Source organism: Lipophrys pholis (assembly GCF_963383615.2).
Source record: "Lipophrys pholis genome assembly, chromosome: 6".
In the NCBI taxonomy this organism is placed as follows: domain Eukaryota; kingdom Metazoa; phylum Chordata; class Actinopteri; order Blenniiformes; family Blenniidae; genus Lipophrys; species Lipophrys pholis.
Genome location: NC_137629.1, coordinates 11,139,845 through 11,162,237, shown reverse-complemented (window position 1 = coordinate 11,162,237; position 22,393 = coordinate 11,139,845). Strand labels below are relative to the sequence as shown.

Here is a 22,393-nt window from a genome sequence, read left to right as displayed (position 1 = left end):
ATCAAGACGATGAATTCTGTGGCTTTGTGGCATATAACATAAAATTACCTAATTTAAATAATAGTATGATGCAACGCCACATAACTGGGAAACTTTGTCTTTTGGCTCCTCAGAAACCAGATCCAGCATCACAAACCAGGTCGGACTGATCACAGGATAGATCATATTATTATTATATTCAATATAATGAAGCCATTGGAGAGTAACAAAGACACCTTTACATGTGGCCAAAAGGGTTGTGATAGTATTGCGAGGGCCAGCTCAGCGCGAGGGAGTCAGCTACGAACAGTGCCAGCTTAAAAGCTTCATGTCAGGGGCAGGCAGGGTGAGATTAATACCAAAGCCATCGAATGCTTCAACTGTAAGGACAAACCCAGCCGATGAAGAAGGTCAGTTCTTGAGATCCTTTTTGAGTTTGTTCCTCTCCAATGGCTGGTTGCAGATGACACAGATATCCATTTTGACTATTTACAAAGCTGAAATAGATTATTGTTTAAACATAACCAATGCAGCTAAGGGTTATGATGATGGAAAAACAAATCAGTGATAGTGATAGCAAAATAACTAGACATTTAGCAAGAGAAATAACAAAATGCTAATTCACTTAATAATGTAATTATGTATGTGTTCATTAGACTAAGATAGAAACAAACACAGAGGATGAGAAGTGTAAAAAGATACTTACCAAATGTAGTGAACTTCAAGAGTAACATCATAGTCATTGAAGCAGCTTTTGGTACCTTTGGCAGTGTGGGCAGGTGCAAATCCCTGTTGGAAAATGAAATCAGCATCTCCATAAAGCTTGTCAGCAGAAGGAAGTATGAAGAGCTCTAAAGTTTCCTGCTAGATGGCTGCGTTGACTGTGGACTTCAGAAAACCCAGAGGAGCGACACCAGCAGATGACATGGCAGCCCAAATCATCACAGACTGCAGAAACTTCAGACTGGACTTCAAGCAACATGGATTCTGAGCCTCTCCACTCTTCTTCCAGACTCTGGGACCTTCATTTCCAAATGATATGCAAAATGTACTTTCATCGAAAAAAAGGACTTTGGACCACTGAGCAACAGTCCAGTTCTTTTCCTCCACAGCCCAGGTAAGACGCTTCTGACGTTGTCTCTTGTTCAGGAGTGGCTTGACACCAGGAATGCCACATTCTTATCCAATGTCTAGGATTGGTCTGTGCGTAGTGGCTCTTGATGCGCTGACTCCAGCTTCAGTCCACTCCTTGTGAAGCTCCTCCAAATTCTTCACTGCATTTTGCTTGACAATCCTCTCAAGGCTGGGGTCATCTCTTTTGCCGGTGCTGTACAACCAGCTTCTTTAGCAATGACCATTTGTGGCTTCATCTCCTTGTAGAGGGTGTCAATGACTGTCTTCTGGACATCTGTCAAGGCAGCAGTCTTCCCCATGATTGTGTAGCCTCCTGACCCAGACTGAGAGACCATTTAAAGGCTCAAGAAACCTTTGTAGGTGTTTTGACTTAATTAGCTGATAAGGGTGTGACACCATGACTTTCCAAAACTGAACTTTTCCACAATATTCAAATTTTCTGAGACACTGAATTTTGGATTTCCACTATCTGTAATATTTCACTTTATGTGTCATGAGCCTATACCATATATGGGTTTGACTTTCTGAAATGAGTAACAAGAAATATTGAACATTTTCATATTGTAATTTTTGAGATGTACCTGTACTTGTTTAATGTGAGAGTTGAAGGATACGTTTTGGTCAAAATTAACTCCCAGGTCCCTCACAGTGCTGTGTCATGAGCCTATATCTGATATAGGCTCATCAGGGGTCCTCAATAGGCGGGAGCCAACTGTCTGGCCCTCGCCGGCCCATGAGCAGCACATCAACGTGAAATAAAGTGGAATTTGTGGGAGATAAATGCGCTGCTCTAACTTGTTTGGACCTCATCCCACACCGTAGTCGGAGCCTGAGTTAATGCGCGTCTGACGTAATCACGTCAATGTGTTCTCTCCTCGGATGTCCACGGATTTCAATTTCACGACCCACAAAGTAAGTCAAAATTAAACAAAGAAACAACCTGAGCTGCAGTGTGAAAAAGCGCAAAGTCGACCAGGAAAAGCTTCAGTTGAACTCTGACTGGACTGAACAGGTTAGTTTTATATTACCGGCACATGCTTGATCTGCAGCAGACCGGAGCTGTGCGCTGCGGCAGGCTGCAATGCGCCGTTGCGTATCGTAATTATCTTTCATTAATCTGTCAGGAATGTGGCGAATCAGGAGAATTTGTTATATTCAGTTGTGGATTTTGCTGTGAGAGACGTGTCCAGCCACCAGAGCACACCACGCACCAGAGGAAATGAGAATCTCCGTCTCAGGTGCGTCTTGTGGTGGCGGGTGTTCGCCCAGGGCGTAAAACAAGTCAGGCCCGCAACTGAGTTTAAAAACATATGACTCCACACACCCCAGTTATTCTACCAACAGCTACTGAACAGTTCACACACTCTAGATCGCTCAGCATTCAGAGAAATTCCATGGAGTAGATCAGAGAGGAGGATGCTGCAGGGAGCGAATGCTGTCACGATGTATAACACATCAACACACATCACAACTAATCCAAACGCTCAGTTACAAACTTCACCAATACAGGTGATTCTTGATATTCTTGGAAGCCAAAAAGATGTTCCAGGAATGTCAGGCCCAATTAAGAACTATATTCAGATGCATTAGGTCACATAAAGAATGTGGCAGGAATGATGGAAAATGATATTGGTAACTGTCGGAATACTACGACAAGAAGCATGGAGGATTTAGTGGAGGAGTGTTCTTCACCTCTGATCAGTGACTTAAAGAAACGGAATCTAGAAACAGACTTTCTGATGCAACATACATCAGAGGGATTTCCTCATCCCATCACTGTCACTTTTGTCACTGATTGGTGAGTGAATCCAAATGGTTTTTTTTTAATTTTAGCAGTAGTAGTAATAGTTTATTCGGTCAACCAAATACAAAACAGCAACAGAAAATGCAACAATAAAAAGAAAGGGAAAACGAACAGAGGAAGACCAAAGGGTTTAGGCTGAAGTTGAACTTTTATTGCCTAACCCTGTACATAATAAACATAAAGCTTCTGCAATTGGTGTGACAGAAACCAAAACAACAAAAACTTGCTTTTCTTTGCCATTCCAAAAGTACGGAAGTAAAACTGACCTCGAAGGGAACACAGTTGCTTTTAATCTTGTCCATTCTGAACTCGATATTTTTCAAGAGTGGTGAGCTTTAATTGCCTTTTAATTATTTTGAGGGTATCGGATTCTTTTAAAGTTATCTTCCAGGTTGTTCCAAAGGTTAACCCCTCTTATGGAAATACATCTACTTTTTTTATTTGTTCTTGCCATATTTTTTTTTACAAAAAGCCCAGAACCCCTGAGGCCGTATCGACTCTCCCTATGTTTGAAGACTTTCTGGATATGAGGTGGAAGGTTATGATGATGCGCCTTATACATCAGAGCTAGTGTATTAAGGGTGACAATGTTGTGTATTTCTAGTGCCTTAGATATGGCAAACAGAGGATTTGTGGGAGCATAATAATCTGTTTGATTTATGATTCAAATGGCCTTTTTTTAAAAAAATAGGTTCAATGTTTGATTTATAATTATTTCCCCATAATTCCACCCCATAGTTCATATAGGGAAAAATGAGGGAGTTACATATTAAATTGAGTGAATTTTTATTTATTATTGATCTAATTTTGCACATTAGGTCAATATGTTTAGCTAATTTTGTCTTCAGAATAGTTATATGTGGCTTCCAGCTGAGCTTTCCATCAAAAGTGATTCCCAAGAATTTAATTTCCTGCACTTGTTGAGTTTGTACACTATTAATTTTAATATTGTTTTGACTGTTAGTATCTCTGTTTCCAAATATGACATGTTTAGTCTTTGTCAAGTTCATTGAAAGTTTGTTATTATCAAACCAGCTTTTTAATACTGTGAGCTCTTTCTCTACAGTGTCTATTAGCATATGCAAGTCTTTTCCGGAGCAATAGAGACTAGTATCTGCATATAATATGCAATTATCTTTTTCCATAATATTACATACATCGTTTATATACATAATAAATAATTTGGGCCCCAATATAGAGCCTTGTGGAACTCCATATGTGATGGTCTCTCGCTATTGCTGAGGTAGCTTTCCAGCCAAGTGTAAGAAGTGCCCTGAAGCTTTTTTAACAGTAGGGTGTGGTCTATTGTGTCAAAAGCCTTGCTTAAGGCAATGAAGACACCCACCGTATTTTCTCTGTTGTCTATTCCTGTTGCACTATCCCCAGCAAGAGCCATGGCTGCCATCAGGGTGGATCTGTTTGATCGAAAGCCGTACTGATTGTCACACAGCAGGTTAGATTTTTTCCAAAAATGATCAAGCCGGGTTACAAACAGTTTTTCAAAAAATTTTGAAAATTGTGGAAGAAGGGAAATGGGTCTATAATTAGAGAAAAGATGTATGATGCCACTTTTGTAAATAGGGATTACTCTTGCCATTTTCATTTTAGATGAAAAAATACCGGTGAGAAGTGATTGGTTACAAATATATGTAAACAGTATTACTGTGTGGTTCATGATGTCCTTTACCATCATCATATCTATACTACAGCAGTCTGTTGATCTTTTATTCTCAAAATTATTTACAATACCTGTTATTTCGTTTTCTTCCACACCAGTTAGAAAAAGAGAGAGTTGGAATTCTGGTTGATAATATTGGTCGTTACAAAATCTGCATCCTTGGATTCTACAATTTCATTTCCCAGTGTTGGTCCTACATTTATAAAAATAATCCCTAAGTGTTTGTCAATTCATGATCATTAATAATGAAATGATTTGGAAATTCATTTGCTTTCTTTCCATTTCTAATTATAACATTTAGTATTTTCCATGTTCCTTGGATATTATTTTTATGCTGTTCCAATAATTTGTGATAATAATTGCTCTCATTATACTTATTAACTTGTTTTTATAGTTTTTATATCTCTGCTCTGCCATTTTAGTTCTATGATTTGTATATAATCTATAAAGATGATTTTTCTTCTTGCATGCATTCGCTATTCCGTGTGTAATCCATGGCTTATCCACTGAATCTTTATTTTCAACATCAAGTTTTTTTAAATGGGCAGTGCTTGTCATAAAGTTTGACAAGGATGGACAAAAAGGCATTATAGGCCTGGTCCGGGTCATGAGTCGCATAGATTTCATCCCATGTCTGGGTACACAGATCTGCCCTGAAGGCAGCCATAGCTTCAGGGGTTCTGTGTCGGATCACTTGCTGAGAGACTATTTCTGGGGTTTGGGTTTTTTGTAGGGTTTGATGGAAGCTGCAGAATACAGGGAGATGATCACTTATATCATTAATAAGTAATCCAGCTGTTATTTTGCTCCCAATTTCATTTTTGAGTATATTATCTATCAATGTAGCTGTATTAAAGGGGACATATCATGCTAAATCCACTTTTTTAGCCCTTAAATGCATTTTGTTGTATATTTAGAGTGTTTAGAAGTACAGAAAAGTTCAAAGTAGTCTCTTCAGGTGCTCCGTTGATATCTTTATATTCTGTTTTGGTCATATTTTGCGATCGGTTTCGATTTTTCTATTCTCTATTACGTTTTTTGAACAATGACGTCACAGTATTCTCAGCGGAACTGCCAAATTAGGACATCGACATTTCGAGCAATCCGCCATTTTTGTTTCTCGCTGCGATTTTGTAGTCCAACCGAAGTTACGAGAGGATAAGTCGAAATGTTCGGTTGTTGGATGTAGTAACCCACAAGCTTCGTTACACCGTCTCCCAGCATCAGAACCTTTTCGAAGTGCCTGGTTGAGTTTTATTTTTCACAGAAATGTACCCACATCTGTGGGTAAGGTCATTTTTGTGTGCGCGAATCACTTTAAGGACGACTGCTTCAGCAACCTCCGCCAGTATAAAGAAGGATTTGCCGAAAGACTTGGTCTGATTGAGCGGTCAGTTCCTTCTATCTATGGAGACGACGAACAGAGCACTTCGGTAAGCTGTATATAACGCTAAAAAGTGTGATGATAAGACGTCCCTGTCATTGTTTTGTTAGCATTAGCAGTTGCACCGTCTTCATATGTTAGCGCTGTGTGCTCGTTTTAGATTATAATGTAACTTCTGTGTTAAATAGTCGTTGTAATACAGGCAGTATTGTAGTAGTGGGCATGGATGCAGAAGTTAGTGTAAATATAGTAACACACCATTGCGTTACATCCATATGAAGACGTTGTTCTGAAGGTGCATCATCGTCATTTTCATCTCGCTCCGCCGGGTCCGACTCTGGCTCCAACATGTATGGCTGGATGGACAAATCTTCCGTTGTTGACATTTTGTAAATAATGTGTGAATATAAAGTTTCTGCGCCGCTAGATAATTGTATCTGTTCTATCAAACTACAAAGATGGCCGAACAGGGTGACGTTGAACCGAGTATCACCTCTGCAACCTGGAGAGGAGGCGGGGTATGAAGTGTCTCATTTGCATTTGAAGAGACCGCCCCAAAACGAGTTGCTCTCAGAAGCGCATCAGAAAAGGGGTTGAAAAGGGGCCTGTGGAGCTATAATAATGAGGAATTCAGACCCAAGCATTGCAGTTTCGCGTTGTATAGACCACAACTGTATGATTTATATGTAAAAAGGAAGGATTTAAAAGCATGATATGTCTCCTTTAATTGTAATTTGGCTCGGTTTGAGGATAAGAGGGATGTGATGAAATCTGATGTTTTTATACTCTTATGAGGATTCAGAAGATCTATGTTGAAATCACCACAGACAATCTGCACCTTGTTTATATTGTCAAAAAGCCGTCCCATTTCAAAATTCAAATGTATCCAGACAGGAACCAGGTGTTCTATACAGACATCTGACAATAATATTTTTATAGCCTTCAAGAATAATTTCAATACTAATGCACTCCATAATTCCGTTAATAATAGTTGTCTTAGAGTCATCTAAATTACACCTCAGATTTGCATCCACATACTGTGCGACTCCCCCTCCTTTTTTCCTATTTTTATTTAATGTGAATAGTTCATAACCCTCAATTTCCACATCAAGCCCCTTTTCATTGTCTAACCATGTCCCAGACACAGCAATGACACAGAATTTTTTTAATTGACTCAAATATCCTTTTATTTTATTATATTTGTTGGGATTTATGGTTGGTTATTAGCATTAAATTACTGTAAGAAATAGATTACTGAAAGTAATAAATCACTGGATGTAATTTATGAAAAATTAAAATTATTAATATAAGTAAACGGTCATTTACTCATTAACAACTCCTAAAGCAATTGAGTAATTACTTGAAAGTTAATAAATGATCAAAAATAATTTATTAATGAAAAATTATTAATTTGAATCAATTTGTTATTTATCTATCAATAATAAGGGGGGCACCACCATATAAACTGGAAATATCAGACCAAAATATCAGTCTCGTTTGTAAAAGGTTTATTTAAGTTAGTCGATATTTCTGTGTAAAAATACAACAATCTTAAATAAAAAATAAAACCAGTGAATTGTCAACAATAAATACACAATAATCACCAAGAATCATTTAATTCAGCTCACAGGCGTTTATTAACAAAATGTATTGATCCATGAATAATTCTGAAATCATTTCATAAATCAACACATTTAAGTAGCAAACATCATCTAACACGGAGATCTAATCTATTAAACAGCAAACACTATGTACAAAGAGTGTGTGTGTGTGTGTTTTAATGTGCACCGCTGCAGCCCATCTCTCTGTGGGCGTGCGTGAACGACGACATTCATGTGCACCATCGTAGTACAAACTCGAGTTCCCCAACCACAGAAACCAGAGAATCAAGTAGCTTCCAGAAGCTACTTCAATCTCTGTGTGGACGAACCAGGGTTCAGAACCGAACCTCGCCAGAACACCTTCTCTCCTTCTCTTTCTCTCTCTTTCATTAACCCCGTTCGTGTACATCCCTGCCGCTCGTCGTATCTGATCCATATAAGCTCACACACGTAGCCACATTTAGCAGCCAAACCGCTAACTTGTGGCTCTAAGCCACATCCACACGGTCACCGGGAGCTCTGACTGCAAGTTCCGACATCCAGTTAGAACTCCGGCGCTCGGAACATAATGTCACCGTAACATAAACAGCTTCCGTGGACCGTTCGCTTGCATGCGCGCGCGACAGACGTCGTGTTTATCTGGCCGCTAAGCAGCCACTGCGATCCCCAGAAAGAGCAAGTCAAACGCCTCTAGTGGGCATGTGAGTCATTGCAATCCCTCTTGCGCTCTCCCTCTGTGCACCGCCGCACGCCCCTAGTGGTCGTCATGGCCACCACACTGAACACGATGCCTGCCTACCTCTTGCGTCCGTTCGAGGTCACTACACCCACTCACATTGACCTGCCAATGTCTGCCTCCACCTGGTGGACGTTCGGGGTCATTACACTCATTCTACTCATCACTCCAGACCCCCCCCACACACACACACACACACACACACACACACACACATACACACACACACACTCTTTGTACATAGTGTTTGCTGTTGAATAGATTAGATCTCCATGTTAGATGTCGTTTGCTACTTGAATGTGTTGATTTTTGAAATGATTTCAGAATTATTTATGAATTAATACATTTTGTTAATAAACGCCTGTTAGCTGAATTGAATGATTCTTGGTGATTATTGTGTATTTATTGTTGACAATTCACTGGTTTGTAACAGTCTGTGCTCGGATCTCACACCTTCCCTTTTATTTAAGATTGTTGTATTTTTACATGGAAATATTAACTATATTAAATAAACCTTTTACAAACGAGACTGATATTTTGGTATTAGCTATTTCCAGTTTATGTGGTGGTGTCCCCCCTTTTTATTATTAGTAAATAAACAACAAATTTATGCAAATTAATAATCTTTCATTAATAAATTATTTTGATAATTTATTCACTTCTAAGTTCACTCAATTACTTTAGGAGTTGTTAATGAGTAAATGACCATTTACTTCCATTAATGATTTAAATTTTTTCATAAATTACTTCCAGTGATTTACTACTTTCAGTAATCTATTACTTACAGTAATTTAACTCTAATAACCAACCATAAGTCCCAACATAGTTTTTATACAAACTCCTATTGTTAAAGTGTATAACTGTAAGGCACCATCACTATTAATCTGTTTGAACTGGCCATCATTATAATATTTGCAATCATTCACAACACTATTAAAAAAATGGATATCGGGATCTATGTCAATACCAAATTCATTAATTTTGTAATCCAGGGGTGTGTGTTAAGAGTTCACACATTGTATGCAATTTGCTAGCATTGTTGTCACCTTCTGGTAACACAATATCTCTGAAGGCGGCAGAAGTATTTCACTTGAACTATTTAACAATGACTCCTCACTCGGAGTCATTGTTAGTTTTGGTATCATATGATTGTAGGTGCTTTACCAAAGTAACTCATAATATGATTTACAAAGTTAACGACACAGATCCAAACATACTCACACACTGGCAATCTATCTGGTGTATTCTAACAAAAATTACAACAATAGTAATAATAAGTTAATTTTTATAGCAGTTTTTAATACTTCAAATACAATGGATCACAATTAAAAACAATGAATGGATGAAATGAGAGAACAGAAACAAATGCAGCACTGAAACGTCAATTATGGAATTTGAAAAGTAACAAACTGTCCCTGTATTTCTGTCTCTGTCTATCTCAGTGTGTAAATAATTAGCTAGTTGGTTTTGCCAGTCCTTTTTTGGTTTTACACTTACTTTTTTCAAGAGTGCTTTTATATGTGACCCTCAGCACAAACTTTGAAATTCCCAGGGTTAAATTATTACTACAACCACTTTGACTACTATTACTCATAATAATAATAATGATAACAACAATAATAATCGTAATAATGGTAAACATCAGCTAACATTTGCAATTAAAACAACTTTTGCTGACATCGTGTAAAAAATGTGCGGCTGTTCTGGCCCTTGGTTTGGCAAGGACCCCTCCTATATCATATTTGGGTTTGATTTTCTGAAATGAGTGACAATAAATATTGAACATTTTCATGATATTCAAATTTTTGAAATTTACCTGTATATTTAGATAATCCTGCCTGTGTGTTTTATTTATTATAATTTCCATAATTTTTATTAATATATTGTTATTATTGAACCACCTCGTCAGGACTCGAACCCGCGCCACTCAGACCATGAGCGCCCCTGTACATCAGACCGTCTATGGCTGGGGCGGGCCGTGCTGACGTCACGGCGCTCTGGCTCGGTAACGGAGATTCGACGCGCCGGAAAAACTACAGCAACACTGCGAGTAACGAGCAGTGGGGTAAACATCACTTCAGAGCCGGTGTTCGTGCTCTGTGTTCGGATCTCAGACCGGAGCTACAGCAGTCCACTGCGGCGGGACTTCCGGAGCCTCAGACACCGTGCAAACAGCAGCTTGTGTGCGCGCGCTGAGCTGTTTGGCCTCGTTAACTCGGCTCCCTGACGACGGGCCCAGCTAGCACCTAGCCTGGAGCTTACTCTTCACTAGCAGAAGCAAAACAAGGTGAGGAGCGGAAAGTCCTGACTCTGATACTTAGCGGACTCTGACAACGGACAAACACTCACACCTGCGTCACATTGGTTGTTTTTCCTCGTCCGCGGTCGGCTGTGGGACTCCTCTGCAGGTTAGCCCGTGGAGGTAACGGCTAGTGCCTGTTTGCTAACTGTTGGGAGCTAAGTCAGCGTCCGTGACGCTCACCACTGCGAGTTATTAGCTGAAAATCAGATTTTTAAGGACTTTCTGTTAATTTACTGCTTTGCACAAGTGTCGTATCTGTCGTTAAAAGTAGCATTGTCTAAACTGAGTAAAACTGCTTGTGGCAGAATGCTGAGCAGTTCGCTTTAGAGAGGCAGACAGCGCACTGACGCCCCGCACAGAAAGTAAACATTAGCTCATGTGCCACACACTGGTGTGTGTGAAGTCTCATGTTTAGTGTGTGCAGTCTCGTGTGCCACACTGTGTAGTGTGTGTAAAGTCTCATGTTTAGTGTGTGTAAAATCTCATGTTTAGTGTGTGTACAGTCTCTTGTTTACTGTGTGCAGTCTCGTGTGCCACATTGTGTAGTGTGTGTAAAGTCTCATGTTTAGTGTGTAAAGTCTTATGTTTAGTGTGTGTACAGTCTCATGTTTAGTGTGTGCAGTCTCGTGTGCCACACTGTGTAGTGTGTGTAAAGTCTCATGTTTAGTGTGTGTAAAATCTCATGTTTAGTGTGTGTACAGTCTCATGTTTACTGTGTGCAGTCTCGTGTGCCACATTGTGTAGTGTGTGTAAAGTCTCATGTTTAGTGTGTGTAAAGTCTCATGTTTAGTGTGTGTACAGTCTCATGTTTAGTGTGTGCAGTCTCGTGTGCCACACTGTAGTGTGTGTAAAGTGTCATGTTTAGTGTGAGTGCAGTCTTGTGTGCCACACTGTGTAGCGTGTGTAAAGTCTCATGTTTAGTGTGTGTACAGTCCCATGTTTAGTGTGTGTACAGTCTCATGTTTAGTGTGTGCAGTCTCGTGTGCCACATTGTGTAGTGTGTGTAAAGTCTCATGTTTAGTGTGTTTAAAGTCTCGTGTTTAGTGTGTGCAGTCTCGTGTGCCACATTGTGTAGTGTGTGTACAGTCTCATGTTTAGTGTGTTTAAAGTCTCATGTTTAGTGTGTGCAGTCTTGTGTGCCACATTGTGTAGTGTGTGTAAAGTGTCATGTTTAGTGTGTGTACAGTCTCATGTTTAGTGTGTAAAGTCTCATGTTTAGTGTGTGCAGTTTCGTGTGCCACACTGTGTAGTGTGTGTAAAGTCTCATGTTTAGTGTGTGCAGTTTCGTGTGCCACACTGTGTAGTGTGTGTAAAGTCTCATGTTTAGTGTGTTTAAAGTCTCATGTTTAGTGTGTGCAGTTTCGTGTGCCATACTGTGTAGTGTGTGTAAAGTCTCATGTTTAGTGTGCGTACATTCCCATGTTTAGTGTGTGCAGTCTCGTGCGCCACACTGTAGTGTGTGTAAAGTCCTCATCCAGCAGAAGCAGCAGTGGTGCTGGCTGGATATGGGCAGTATTCTGATAGATCGTCTATCAGCTCTGCATCCCCCCCTCAGATACAGGCTTTGTTGACAGTAAACGGTGAAGTGTCAGTAGAGCAGGTTACATAGTGTGATGTTGCCGTGCGCATTAGGAAAAGACACCAGCCCCATGATCCACTCCGACACAAGCCTGCGACCGCTGCAGCTGTAAAATTGTAAACCGTTAGACCCTGCGTTATATTGGAATAAGTGTTTCTTATCTCTACATTTTCTGTTTATTGTTTCTTAGTCTTGTCCAGAATTATAAATATTGATCATGGTATTTTCTTCTGTTTCTTTTTGGTTTTCACATTGTTTTATTATACAGGCTTCTTGTTTTTAACATTTATACCATGGGTGTCAAACACACTTTGTCTTGAGTGGGTTGGACCGGTAAAATAGGGCCAAAATAGCCTTTACATTTACAGTTTCATGGTTTTCTTTGTCGTGTTGAAAATGTCTAAAGTTTGGCTTTGAGGCTAGTTTAATAGCAACAAGGTAGCTAGCTTTCATGGCAGCATCACTGATATCTCAGCTCATGTGTTGTGTTGTGTTGTGTTCACTACTTTTAAGAAATTTGTTAAAAAATTGTATGTTTTCTTTGGAATTTTTACAGTTTGATTGGTGGTCTGACCATATTGGAGCCAGCCCTGGTTATATTTATGCTTCTTATCAGTTCCATTTTACCTTAAGTGTTATCTGTTTATTTATGTCTACATTGTCGTAACATTGCAATTGTATTTCGTCTTCATAAAATGACAGTCGTAATATTGTGATTTGGAAGAATTTCCCCCAGGGATTAATGAAAGATTACTATTCTATATTCTATTCTAATTTAGTCTTGCCTTGTTTGTTGCTGCTCACCTGTTGTGTTGCTCATTTACTTTGAAGCGTACTTAGGGGTCTGCTGCTCTTTAATTCTCTTCAGCGTCAAAGTTGTTGAAAGAAACGGCTAAAACCTCATTGATATTACTCTGACTGGGTCATGAGGAGAGCTGCCACCCGTGGGGGCTTTCACATGATGTTATGTTAGTCCACACATACACATCCACTGTAAACTCACCAATAACTAAGATGGGATGAGGCTCACGGACCCCCCCCCCCCTTCTTTGCTCTCGGTTTGTAGGAATGAGTGATGACCTCTGTGGTGGTCTCCGACAGTGGAGGGAACATCGTGGAGTATGTCACTGTGGTGGAGGAGGCCCAGCAGGTAAGTTTCAGTGATGCATGTACTGACATTGGAGATTACCCGGTGGCAAATATTTTGTCTTGACACTCACCAACCACCTTTAAGGTCCAAACCAGTGTGATCCAATATGTCAGCTCTGCATTTGAACAGCTCAAATCTACCAAATGATCACCAAATAAAAAATCTAAACAATAAAAGCCAGTCAAGTTATGTGACTGCTATCCTGTGGTTCTGTTGTGGGAGGGTTTTCACACAGTGCGTGTCACAGGGCAGAGGATCTGTCCAGCACAAGCTGAATGACTCGAATGGCAACCAGGCTATTTAGCAGAAGTGATGTAGAGGCAGTAACACAATCCAGTCTCAAGTCTGAAAAGCGTGATACGGGCAAGTGTAAAGAGTCCGCGTCAGGGCCCGCCACATGTGATGAGAGCACCAGAAACGCATGTTAACGCCAGGTCTGAATGACTATCTTAGCATCTGTTAAGCCCATATTTCACGAGACACGTCATGACCATGTAACAGTCATTGACTAGAATGGGGGTAATTCAGAGTGCCTGATATGGATCAGGCGCTCTGAATCACCCCCTTTCTAGTCAATGACTGTTACACCAGTGGGTAACAGTTTCAAAGATATATAGTGTTAAAGATATCACTGAGTCTATTTTCCCCGCTCACCGCAGCCAGAACGCGTCAATGCGCACAGTGTAGATCGCACCAGCCAGGAAGGCAGGAGGGAGGAGGAGGAGCATCCGGTACATCAAAATAAAACACCCCTTCTGATAGAAAAATATTTAACTAATAGCCTACTTACCCATAATCCAAGCACAAAAGTATTGAAATACCACACAGCAACATGAATGAACACCTGCCACAAAAAATAATTTCTTGTGTTTGGTTGTTGTTTGTTTCCATGGGTGTTATGATGTGATCTCTCGCAAAATGCTGCAATTCCCCCATGATCTTGTGTTCTCGTGGCCCCTGCTCCGCAGTGTGATGCTTTAGAAAAGCAGTCGGTGGGTTATGGCACATGTCTTAATGGCAGCGGTGGAATTTAGAGGTTGTGTTGTCTGACTGCAGGCAGCTTTTGTACATTAAACTTCTCAATGTGAACACAAAGTGAACTTCCTTCAGTGCATCTTTTAGCACTGTGGATCACAGCTTGACTCCACAGGCTGAACTCTTGTCTTGGTGTCTCTGGTCAGGATGAAATCTTTCTGATTGGTAAAATACTCCAACAATAACCTTAAATTTTGATTTTGTTAGATGTGGCACTGCTGATTCTCCATTGCTATCTGGAGGATTTCTTGTCAATCAGTCACACATCACTACACTTGAAGTCTGTGTTGATGTTAAGAGCTGGATCTTAGCTCATTCTAGTTTGAATGAAGTGAGCAAAGACCAAAATGCTGAGAGAGAGAGTTCTTTGAATGGTTGTGTTGTTCACTTTATCTCTGCAGTGAATAATCTGAGGGAAAGTCACTAAAGCTGCTTTCTTACTTCTTAAGAGCAACAAAAAGATAAAACCAGTTCTTTCATTTAGGGATGTACAGCCTTTCATTGGAAATACTGTATAAATGAAATCATCATCAGTATTAACAGTGTGAACATTTGTTGCTGGTCATCATCCCTGATCTGAACTTTGAATCAGCTCTAGAAGCATAAATATAAAGCATCAGTACGATCTGATGTTCCCTCCACTGGAAACACATAGTTTCTTTTATCTTCGTGTGAAAGCTCCAAAAAGGAAACCTTTTGTGTCAAAAAAAGGAGTTAAATGTCTTCACATGTTCCATTTGTAATGGAAAGTGTTGAGGAACAGTTAGATGGAGTGCAGTCAAACACCTGTCTTTCCCATTCACGTTCCTCTGTGAGCACCAGTGGTTTCAGGGAGTCTGGGGTGACAGGGCAGGAAGCAGTGAAAGGAAATACTGATCCCACACAGAGTGGTGGAGCTGGACAGGTCAGGAACGTTTCCTGTTGGACAGTAACTCATCTGCTGAACATTATCCAGTCAAATGTCATTGTGTTGGATGTGCTGCTCTGCTCAGTCAGCTACACCTCCGAGTCCTGACAAACTGTGTCCTGTGAACAGCAGCCTGCTGAGGAGGAGGAGGAGGAGGAAGAGATGCTTGAACAGGAGGTGGAGACAGTGATTGTGGGGGGAGACGTGGAGGAGGGTGACGTGGTGCTGCAGGAGGACGAAGAGGACGACAGCTGTCCGGCCGTCATCGTGGAGGAGGTGCCCAGTGCCCAGGTGGAGGAGTGCTACTCTGCACAGGTGCTGGTCTACGATGACGGGACGTACTTGATGCAGGATGTAGCCGAGGAGCAGGAGGTGGTCACGGAGGTGGCCGAGACCGGTGAGGACAGCACTGCCCCCTGCTGGCAGGAAGCAGGAAAACATCCTCTTGAACAGGATGGGTGACCAGCTCGCTTACTCACACTGTGTGTGTGTGTGTGTGTGTGTGTGTGTGTGTGTTCTCAGTGGAGATGACCAGTCATGACATGGTGTGCTTCGACAAGACGTTTGAAGCTGCTGAAGCTCTTCTCCACATGGAGTCTCCTGGAGGTCTGCACAACGAGCGCAGCACCGGTAAACACACACCTAAAACAGCACGACTTCACCAAACTGTTTATTCTGAGCAGGTAAACAATGAGCCAATTCTCATAATAAGACCACAAAGGCAAACTGAGCTGTGGAACTGGTGTCTCATCCTGATCGTAGTCTTTCCTCGGGCATTCTGGATCAGCGATCCATTTTTACCAAATAAAACTCAGATCAGTCTTCCAAATGGAGATTTCCTCATATCAGAAGCCTATAATTAGTAACTGTTGACATTTTATTCCAGTTTGTTTATAAGTCCAATCAGGTCACCGGAGCCTGTTCACAGGGAGCTTTTGTTTGGTTACTGTAGTGTTACTCAGCTTTGTCTTTGTGTTTAATATCAGCATATTGATCACTTCAGTTTCTGACATTTTGCTGCAGGTTTAGTGATATTAAAAAAAGTAATTCAGTTTAAATTTATATACGTACCCTCTATTATGACTCCAGTGCATTTCTAATAATGACATGTAACTGAACCACATTATTTAATTCAGTCAATGTTTTTCGCTGCACGGATTATTTGTTGTAAATCTATTGCAGATTACCCAGATGATGTCAAACCTCTCTCCAGATTAAGTTTCACCTGGTTTTGCTCTTGGTCCAGCCTCAAATACCCACCCAGCAAAAAATCACTGCAAAATCAATGCTGGACTGAAGCTGTGAGACGCATGAAATGCTGTTTGAGTGGGACATAACTCTGACTCACGACTAAAGCATCATTTTTATATTGTTAAAGTGTGCAGGTGAGAAACGGGTATCGGACAGTCAATGATCCATCGATCGGCTCTCATTTCTAGAGCACTTTTCATATAAGAATAATGCATCAAAACATGCTTTTCACATTGACAAATATAAAAAATCAATGCTGCAAAGGCTGAGGAAACAACAGAGAGAGATATTTAAAAGGACCAAAAGTAAAAGACAAACAGAGGTGAAATAAGGTCAAAACAAAGACAGGGAAATAAACACAATAGGAAAAACTAAAATGGGGCATTGAAATTAGTGAAGGAGAATACATAAAGATTAAATAAAGATTAAAATAAGTAAAAAGCACTGAAAAATCCATTTATCGAATTTGTAGCTGAAATCGGTTTTCATTGTGCAAATTTGAGTTTTCTTCCCCCAGTTTTTCGGCATTATTTGCATTCTGTTCTACCAATTCTTGTAGGTTTCTGTTGTTGCTGTTACACTTTTGCTTGAATCTGGGTTAAAAGCTTGAATCTTTTTTTTTTAACTGACGCAAATCCACCCCAAGCCTGAACCTGCTGCTGAAAACAATCATAGAGGAAACGCTGGATTGTTTAAATGCTTTTTAACTCTGAGGATAATTACAGCAATAAAGTTGCATTTTTGACAGTATATATGATGTCTGCAGTCATTTCTGGGTGCATTGAGAAAAAAAAAATCAAAAATCCAATCGAAACTCAAATATATATATTTTTTTAATTGTAGATATTTGTTTTTGTCCGTATCGCCCAGCCCTCAGTGAAAGTACTAAGAGTGAATTAGAAGAGTAAATACAACAGTAAAAATGTAAAGGTGGATCTTGAGTTTTAATCATGTGGATAATGTGAGCCGCTCTTGGCTCAGACTAATAGAAGGTTTCTGGTCCTTTACGCTGGTGTTTTCCACCGTATGGAAACAGAAGTTGACTGTGTTTTGTTGTGACTCCAGCAGAAGACGTCATGATGGAGACGGTGGTGGAAGTGTCTACAGAGTGTGGCCCCATAGAAGAAGAGCCCTTCCCCATTCCTCCTGAATGTGAACCTGCCGCCAAGAAGAAGAGAGGAGGTCCGAGTCAGCACTTTGATTTCTGTCTGCTTCCTGTTTCTGTCTAATCAGCCATGACAAAACATCCAGCAGGGCCAACGTCTTAATATCTGATCTGTGTGTGCAGGGGGGCGAAAGCCCAAAACACACCAGCCTGCATCGAACGGTTCCTTCGACCTGGGCATCAAGAAGCGGTCAAAAGAGGGGAAAGGTTTGTAACTTAGTCCCACCTTTTCCTCTCCTCTGCAGCAAGGAGCTAAATATTTCCTTCCTGTCCTCCCTGCACTGAGAAGCTGCTGCAGCACTCTCGGACTCTTGTTTTCCTTCATGTATGAGCGTGTACGAGGATTACCCCGTGATCTGCACCTTTCACAATGTGCCATCGGTGTGTTCAGGTAACACCACCTACCTGTGGGAGTTCCTGCTGGAGCTGCTGCAGGACAAGAACACCTGCCCCAGGTACATCAAGTGGATGCAGCGAGAAAAGGGCATCTTCAAACTGGTGGACTCAAAGGCCGTGTCCAAGCTGTGGGGCAAACACAAGAACAAGCCCGACATGAACTACGAGACCATGGGCCGAGCGCTGAGGTCAGACACACACACACACACACACACACACACACACACACACACACACACACACACACACACACACACACACACACACACACACACGAAGGAAGGAAAAGGACTTTATTGATCCTCTTGGGGAAATCCCTTCTCTACATTTAAGTTAGTGTATTCATACATGCTCAGAGCAATGGGGTCAAAGGTCAAGGCTCAGGGGTCCACAGTAGTGACCTGTCAGAAGGCAGTTGAAGTAGAAGAAGTCAAACATTTAGGAGGATCAATTAATGTGACTTTTAAAGTCCAACTATGAGATAAATTAATACAGACTTTACCCAATGACATTCTTTTTTTTTTTTTTAGAGCTGAAGGGAATTTTGAAGGTGAATTCAGTGACGGTGAAAATAAATTTGAGAGTATGATATAAATCTGGATTGAAGAGTTCACCACACACCAGTAGTGACGTTAACAAAGAAGCATATTAATCTTATCTGTTGAAAAATGTTGCTTCTGTATCAAATACTGAGGTTGAATAAAATCTGATGAATTAGTTCAACCCTGTGTGACAGTCAGCAACAGATTTCAATGTGATCTTCAACTGCTGCTGCAGACATTTAATATGGAGCAGAGCGCGCGCACACACACACACACACACACACACACACACACACACGTTTGTTGGCACATTCAGGATTATATAGTAGTGTGTGTGTGTTCAGGTATTACTACCAGCGTGGCATCCTGGCCAAAGTGGAGGGTCAGCGGTTGGCCTACCAGTTCAAAGACATGCCCAAAAACATCCGGGTGATCGAGGACAACGAGGGCGAGGACGTGGATGACAGTGAGGCCTTAGTGTCCGCTCAGCACCTGGCTCACCAGCAAGGCCCTGCCAGCCTGGGCGCCAACTCCCCCGCCACCACGCAGCCGCAGCAGACCTACGTCACCGTCATCCCCAGCAACCCTGCCAGCAGGTCCGATTCCTCTTCATCCTTTTCACGTCGTTCACACAAAGACGTGTTTCACCTGGAGCCACAACACACATCCAACTCACCGAGAAGCTCAAACACAATCAATACAGTTTAGAGCGCCAAGCACATTATCCTTTCAACTTTTTAATTACTGGCTGCTTTTAATAAGCTTTTGACAATTCTTACCTGTGTCAAATCTTTAATTGTTTTTGTGTTGTTTTTTTTATATATTTTAGCTGTGCAAAGATATTGGGCCCATTTGAAACCTTTAAATTCAATGTAGATCTCCAAACAGAAATATTGTTCGATATAGTCTGAAAGGAACGAATCCAAACACCAAATAAAACTAATAAAATGTCTTCAACAGTTCAATGGCTGAAAAAGAAAGTTGAAGCAATCTCAAAGTAAATATTACCAAATCTGTGAGAAAATGCTGGGAAAAAAGAAATAAAGTTTCAAAAGCAAAGTATCTCCAGTTGGAACGGCTAAAAACAAGTAAAGCTGCTAAAATAGTTCAAAACTAAAACCAAGGTAAAAGAAAGAACAGTCCTAAAACTAAACAAATGTCATTGAATACAGTTTATTGAGCTGTATTGTCTTCATGTGAAAGGTTCAACATGCTTTTTGGCTCCAGATGAATTTGATTTTGAAAGTTTTGCACTTTGGGTCACGGAGGTTTCAGACGTGAGTTTAATGAAACTTGCAGCGAGGAGACTGATTGTTGATTGTTTTGGAGTTTTATTGTTGCTGTTCCAAACTTTGATGTTTCTTCTTCTTCAGAGCGATCCGAGCCATGCCAGTGGTCATGACCAACTCTCTTGGCCAGGTGACGTTAAACTCCTCCTCCATCCTCACCACCACCACGGGAGTCCCTATGACGGTGGCCAACGCGTCGGGCGGTGCCCCCCCTAAGCTGGTGATCCAGGCGCTGCCCACTATGCTGCCGGCCGGCTCCAAAGCGGGCGAGAAGATCACCATCATCACCATCCCGGCCAACCAGCTGGCCGCGCTCATGCAGGCCAACCCAGGCGGCCAAGTCACGCAGCTCATCCAAGCCAAGCCCCTGACCACGCAGCTCACGCAGACCGCTCTCAAACCGCCCGTCGCCGTGACCGCGGCCTCCGCGGTGCAGCTGGGGGCCGGCCGCTCGGCCCCGCAGCTCATCCTGGCCAAGCCAGCGGCGGCGTTGGCTCAGCCGCTGCTGCAGCTCCCCGTCCAGGTGGGCTCGCCTCAGCCCGAGAGGCCCCACGCAGCACAATCAGAGGCTCCGCCCCCCTCCAGTCCACCAGCAGCAGAAACCCCGTCGTCCTGAGAGCCCAGCTCTGACTGGGGCCACTGAGGGGGGCCAGAGGAAGTGACTAAACACCCCCCTCGCGCACGCGCGCCCCCCCTCGCCATCAGCACCGTGTGACAGCAGAGGCGGGGGGGCTCGGAGCACCCCCCTTCCCCCTCCCTCCCCGCTGGGAATGCTGCAGACTCTCACAGGGTTCAGAGCTCAGACACACGGGCAGCCTTAGATTGTACAGGAAAGTCTTTTGTAATCCTCCTAATATAAGAAGCCTGAGCAGACTTTGTAAAAAGCTTTTTTGATACTCAGCGGGTATGTATCAGTCCTTATGTAGTTTGTTTGTCTTCAGTTTTCACCACAGCGCTGTCACTCATCTTCTCTTCCTTTTCTTACTCGGTTCTAAAAAAAGGCAGATAATCATGTCTGCCCGCAGGAAAGGCTGTGTTCCACTTTTGAAGTATAATATCATATTTTTTCTTGTACTATCCGTGTATTGAAGTAGATTTTACTGAAATATGTATTATAAAAAAGACATGTGGATCAAACCTGTCTGAATTTTTTTGTCAATGCAAAGACTGTCCACAGGGGAGAGCTGTTCCACTGGAGGATTCAACACAGGCTTGGGCAGCGAAGTCAGGGAGGCGGGAGGGTCCGAGGACCGAGGACGACTTTCCTAACCTGATTTTTTATTTTTCCTTTTCAAATTTTTAGAAAAAATGTTACATTCTTTAAAAGACATTTTTTAATCTTCATCCCTTGACTTGCTGAGCAGTTTGTGACATATTCATTGGATTTTGGTGAGGAGCGTTTCATGTAGCTCATAATAAAAGTTGGGGATTTGAACGACTTCTCCATTCAACAGTTCCTCCACTGAAAAACTGGAACACGTTTTATAACATTGGAATATACTCACAAAAAGTTCAGGATATTGGGATTTGGGGTGAAATGTCAGAATGAACGTAAAATACACTCTGACCTCTCAAGGTGTCTAACACTGATCAATGTTTCAGTACTTTTTTGTTCTCTAACAAGGAGCTTAACAGTAACATTCACAAGTGTCCTGGTTCAGTTAGAACTGGTCTTAAAACTGTCCGCTTAAGCATGCTGGTCACATTTCGACATTAGACAGAGACTAAACCTAACAAGTGATCAACAGAATTAGAACAATCATTAATTATGATAATCATAATTTGAAAATCTGGTCAACAGTCATGAATTAGTGAACATTTTTGGTATTAATAGCTAAAGTGTCCAATAGGAGCTAACGCAGCTATAAAGCATCAGAAACGCTAAAAGGACAAACAGCCAGAATGTCTAAAGAGACACAATGATTTAAACAATTATTAAAAAAGCTAAATCTGCTCAAATGTATAAAACTGCTAAAAACAAAAAAGGAAAGAAACGAACAGCCAGAAATGTCAGAGTCAAATCAATTCAAACTCTTAAAATAACTTAAACCACTTATAAAGCTTCAAATCGGCACAAACAGCTAAAATAGTTTTTTTATTTTTAAGGCTACATCTGCTAAAAGCAACTAAAAATGTCTCAATGATGGTATTGATTAAAGTTCTGAAATGCAGCAATAAAATGCAGATTTTGAATTTGTCTGGACTTTATGACCGATGTTCTCTTTATTTTTCAGGTGACCCGTGTTTTGCGGCTCCGGGTGAATTTGATGAAAAGCGGTTTAAAAACGTCTCCTTTGATGATAATGCGTCCGTTCTCCCTGATCCGGGCTTCAGGATGTTCCGGGGAGTGTCGGGATGCTCCGGAAATCTCCGAACTGTTTCGGGGCTGGCAGAAAGTCGGAGCGTTTGGCGCGGCGTTGTCGAGCAGTTCCGTGATTCTCCGAGCAGTTTCGGACCATTT

The 22,393-nt window shown here is 41.4% G+C and overlaps 1 protein-coding gene across 3 annotated transcripts; it reads left to right on the top strand.

Moving 5' to 3' along the window:
• Nucleotides 1–10,307: 10,307 nt before the first annotated feature.
• Nucleotides 10,308–21,521, top strand: elf2a (E74-like factor 2a (ets domain transcription factor)). Of its 3 annotated transcripts, none has more exons than XM_080465222.1 (9): nt 10,308–10,603; nt 13,264–13,347; nt 15,419–15,686; nt 15,812–15,919; nt 17,609–17,722; nt 17,829–17,912; nt 18,097–18,289; nt 18,988–19,239; nt 20,017–21,521. In XM_080465222.1, exons 2-9 carry the CDS (start codon nt 13,273–13,275, stop codon nt 20,546–20,548), a joined length of 1,626 nt encoding a protein of 541 aa, XP_080321348.1. In that variant the 5' UTR covers nt 10,308–10,603; nt 13,264–13,272; the 3' UTR covers nt 20,549–21,521. The 3 variants fall into 3 exon arrangements, with proteins under 3 accessions (XP_080321348.1, XP_080321346.1, XP_080321347.1); XM_080465220.1 differs by having other exon boundaries at nt 17,606–17,722; nt 20,017–21,365; XM_080465221.1 differs by having other exon boundaries at nt 10,328–10,603; nt 15,422–15,686; nt 17,606–17,722; nt 20,017–21,365.
• Nucleotides 21,522–22,393: the final 872 nt, after the last annotated feature.

Excerpts from the sequence above, each read along its gene's own strand:
- elf2a (XM_080465220.1), top strand. The coding sequence starts at position 13,273 with ATGACCTCTGTGGTGGTCTCCGACAGTGGAGGGAACATCGTGGAGTAT. Across the intron at positions 15,687-15,811 it reads CACGGAGGTGGCCGAGACCG|TGGAGATGACCAGTCATGAC; the intron begins GTGAGGACAGCA and ends GTGTGTTCTCAG. Across the intron at positions 17,913-18,096 it reads GCGGTCAAAAGAGGGGAAAG|GTAACACCACCTACCTGTGG; the intron begins GTTTGTAACTTA and ends CGGTGTGTTCAG.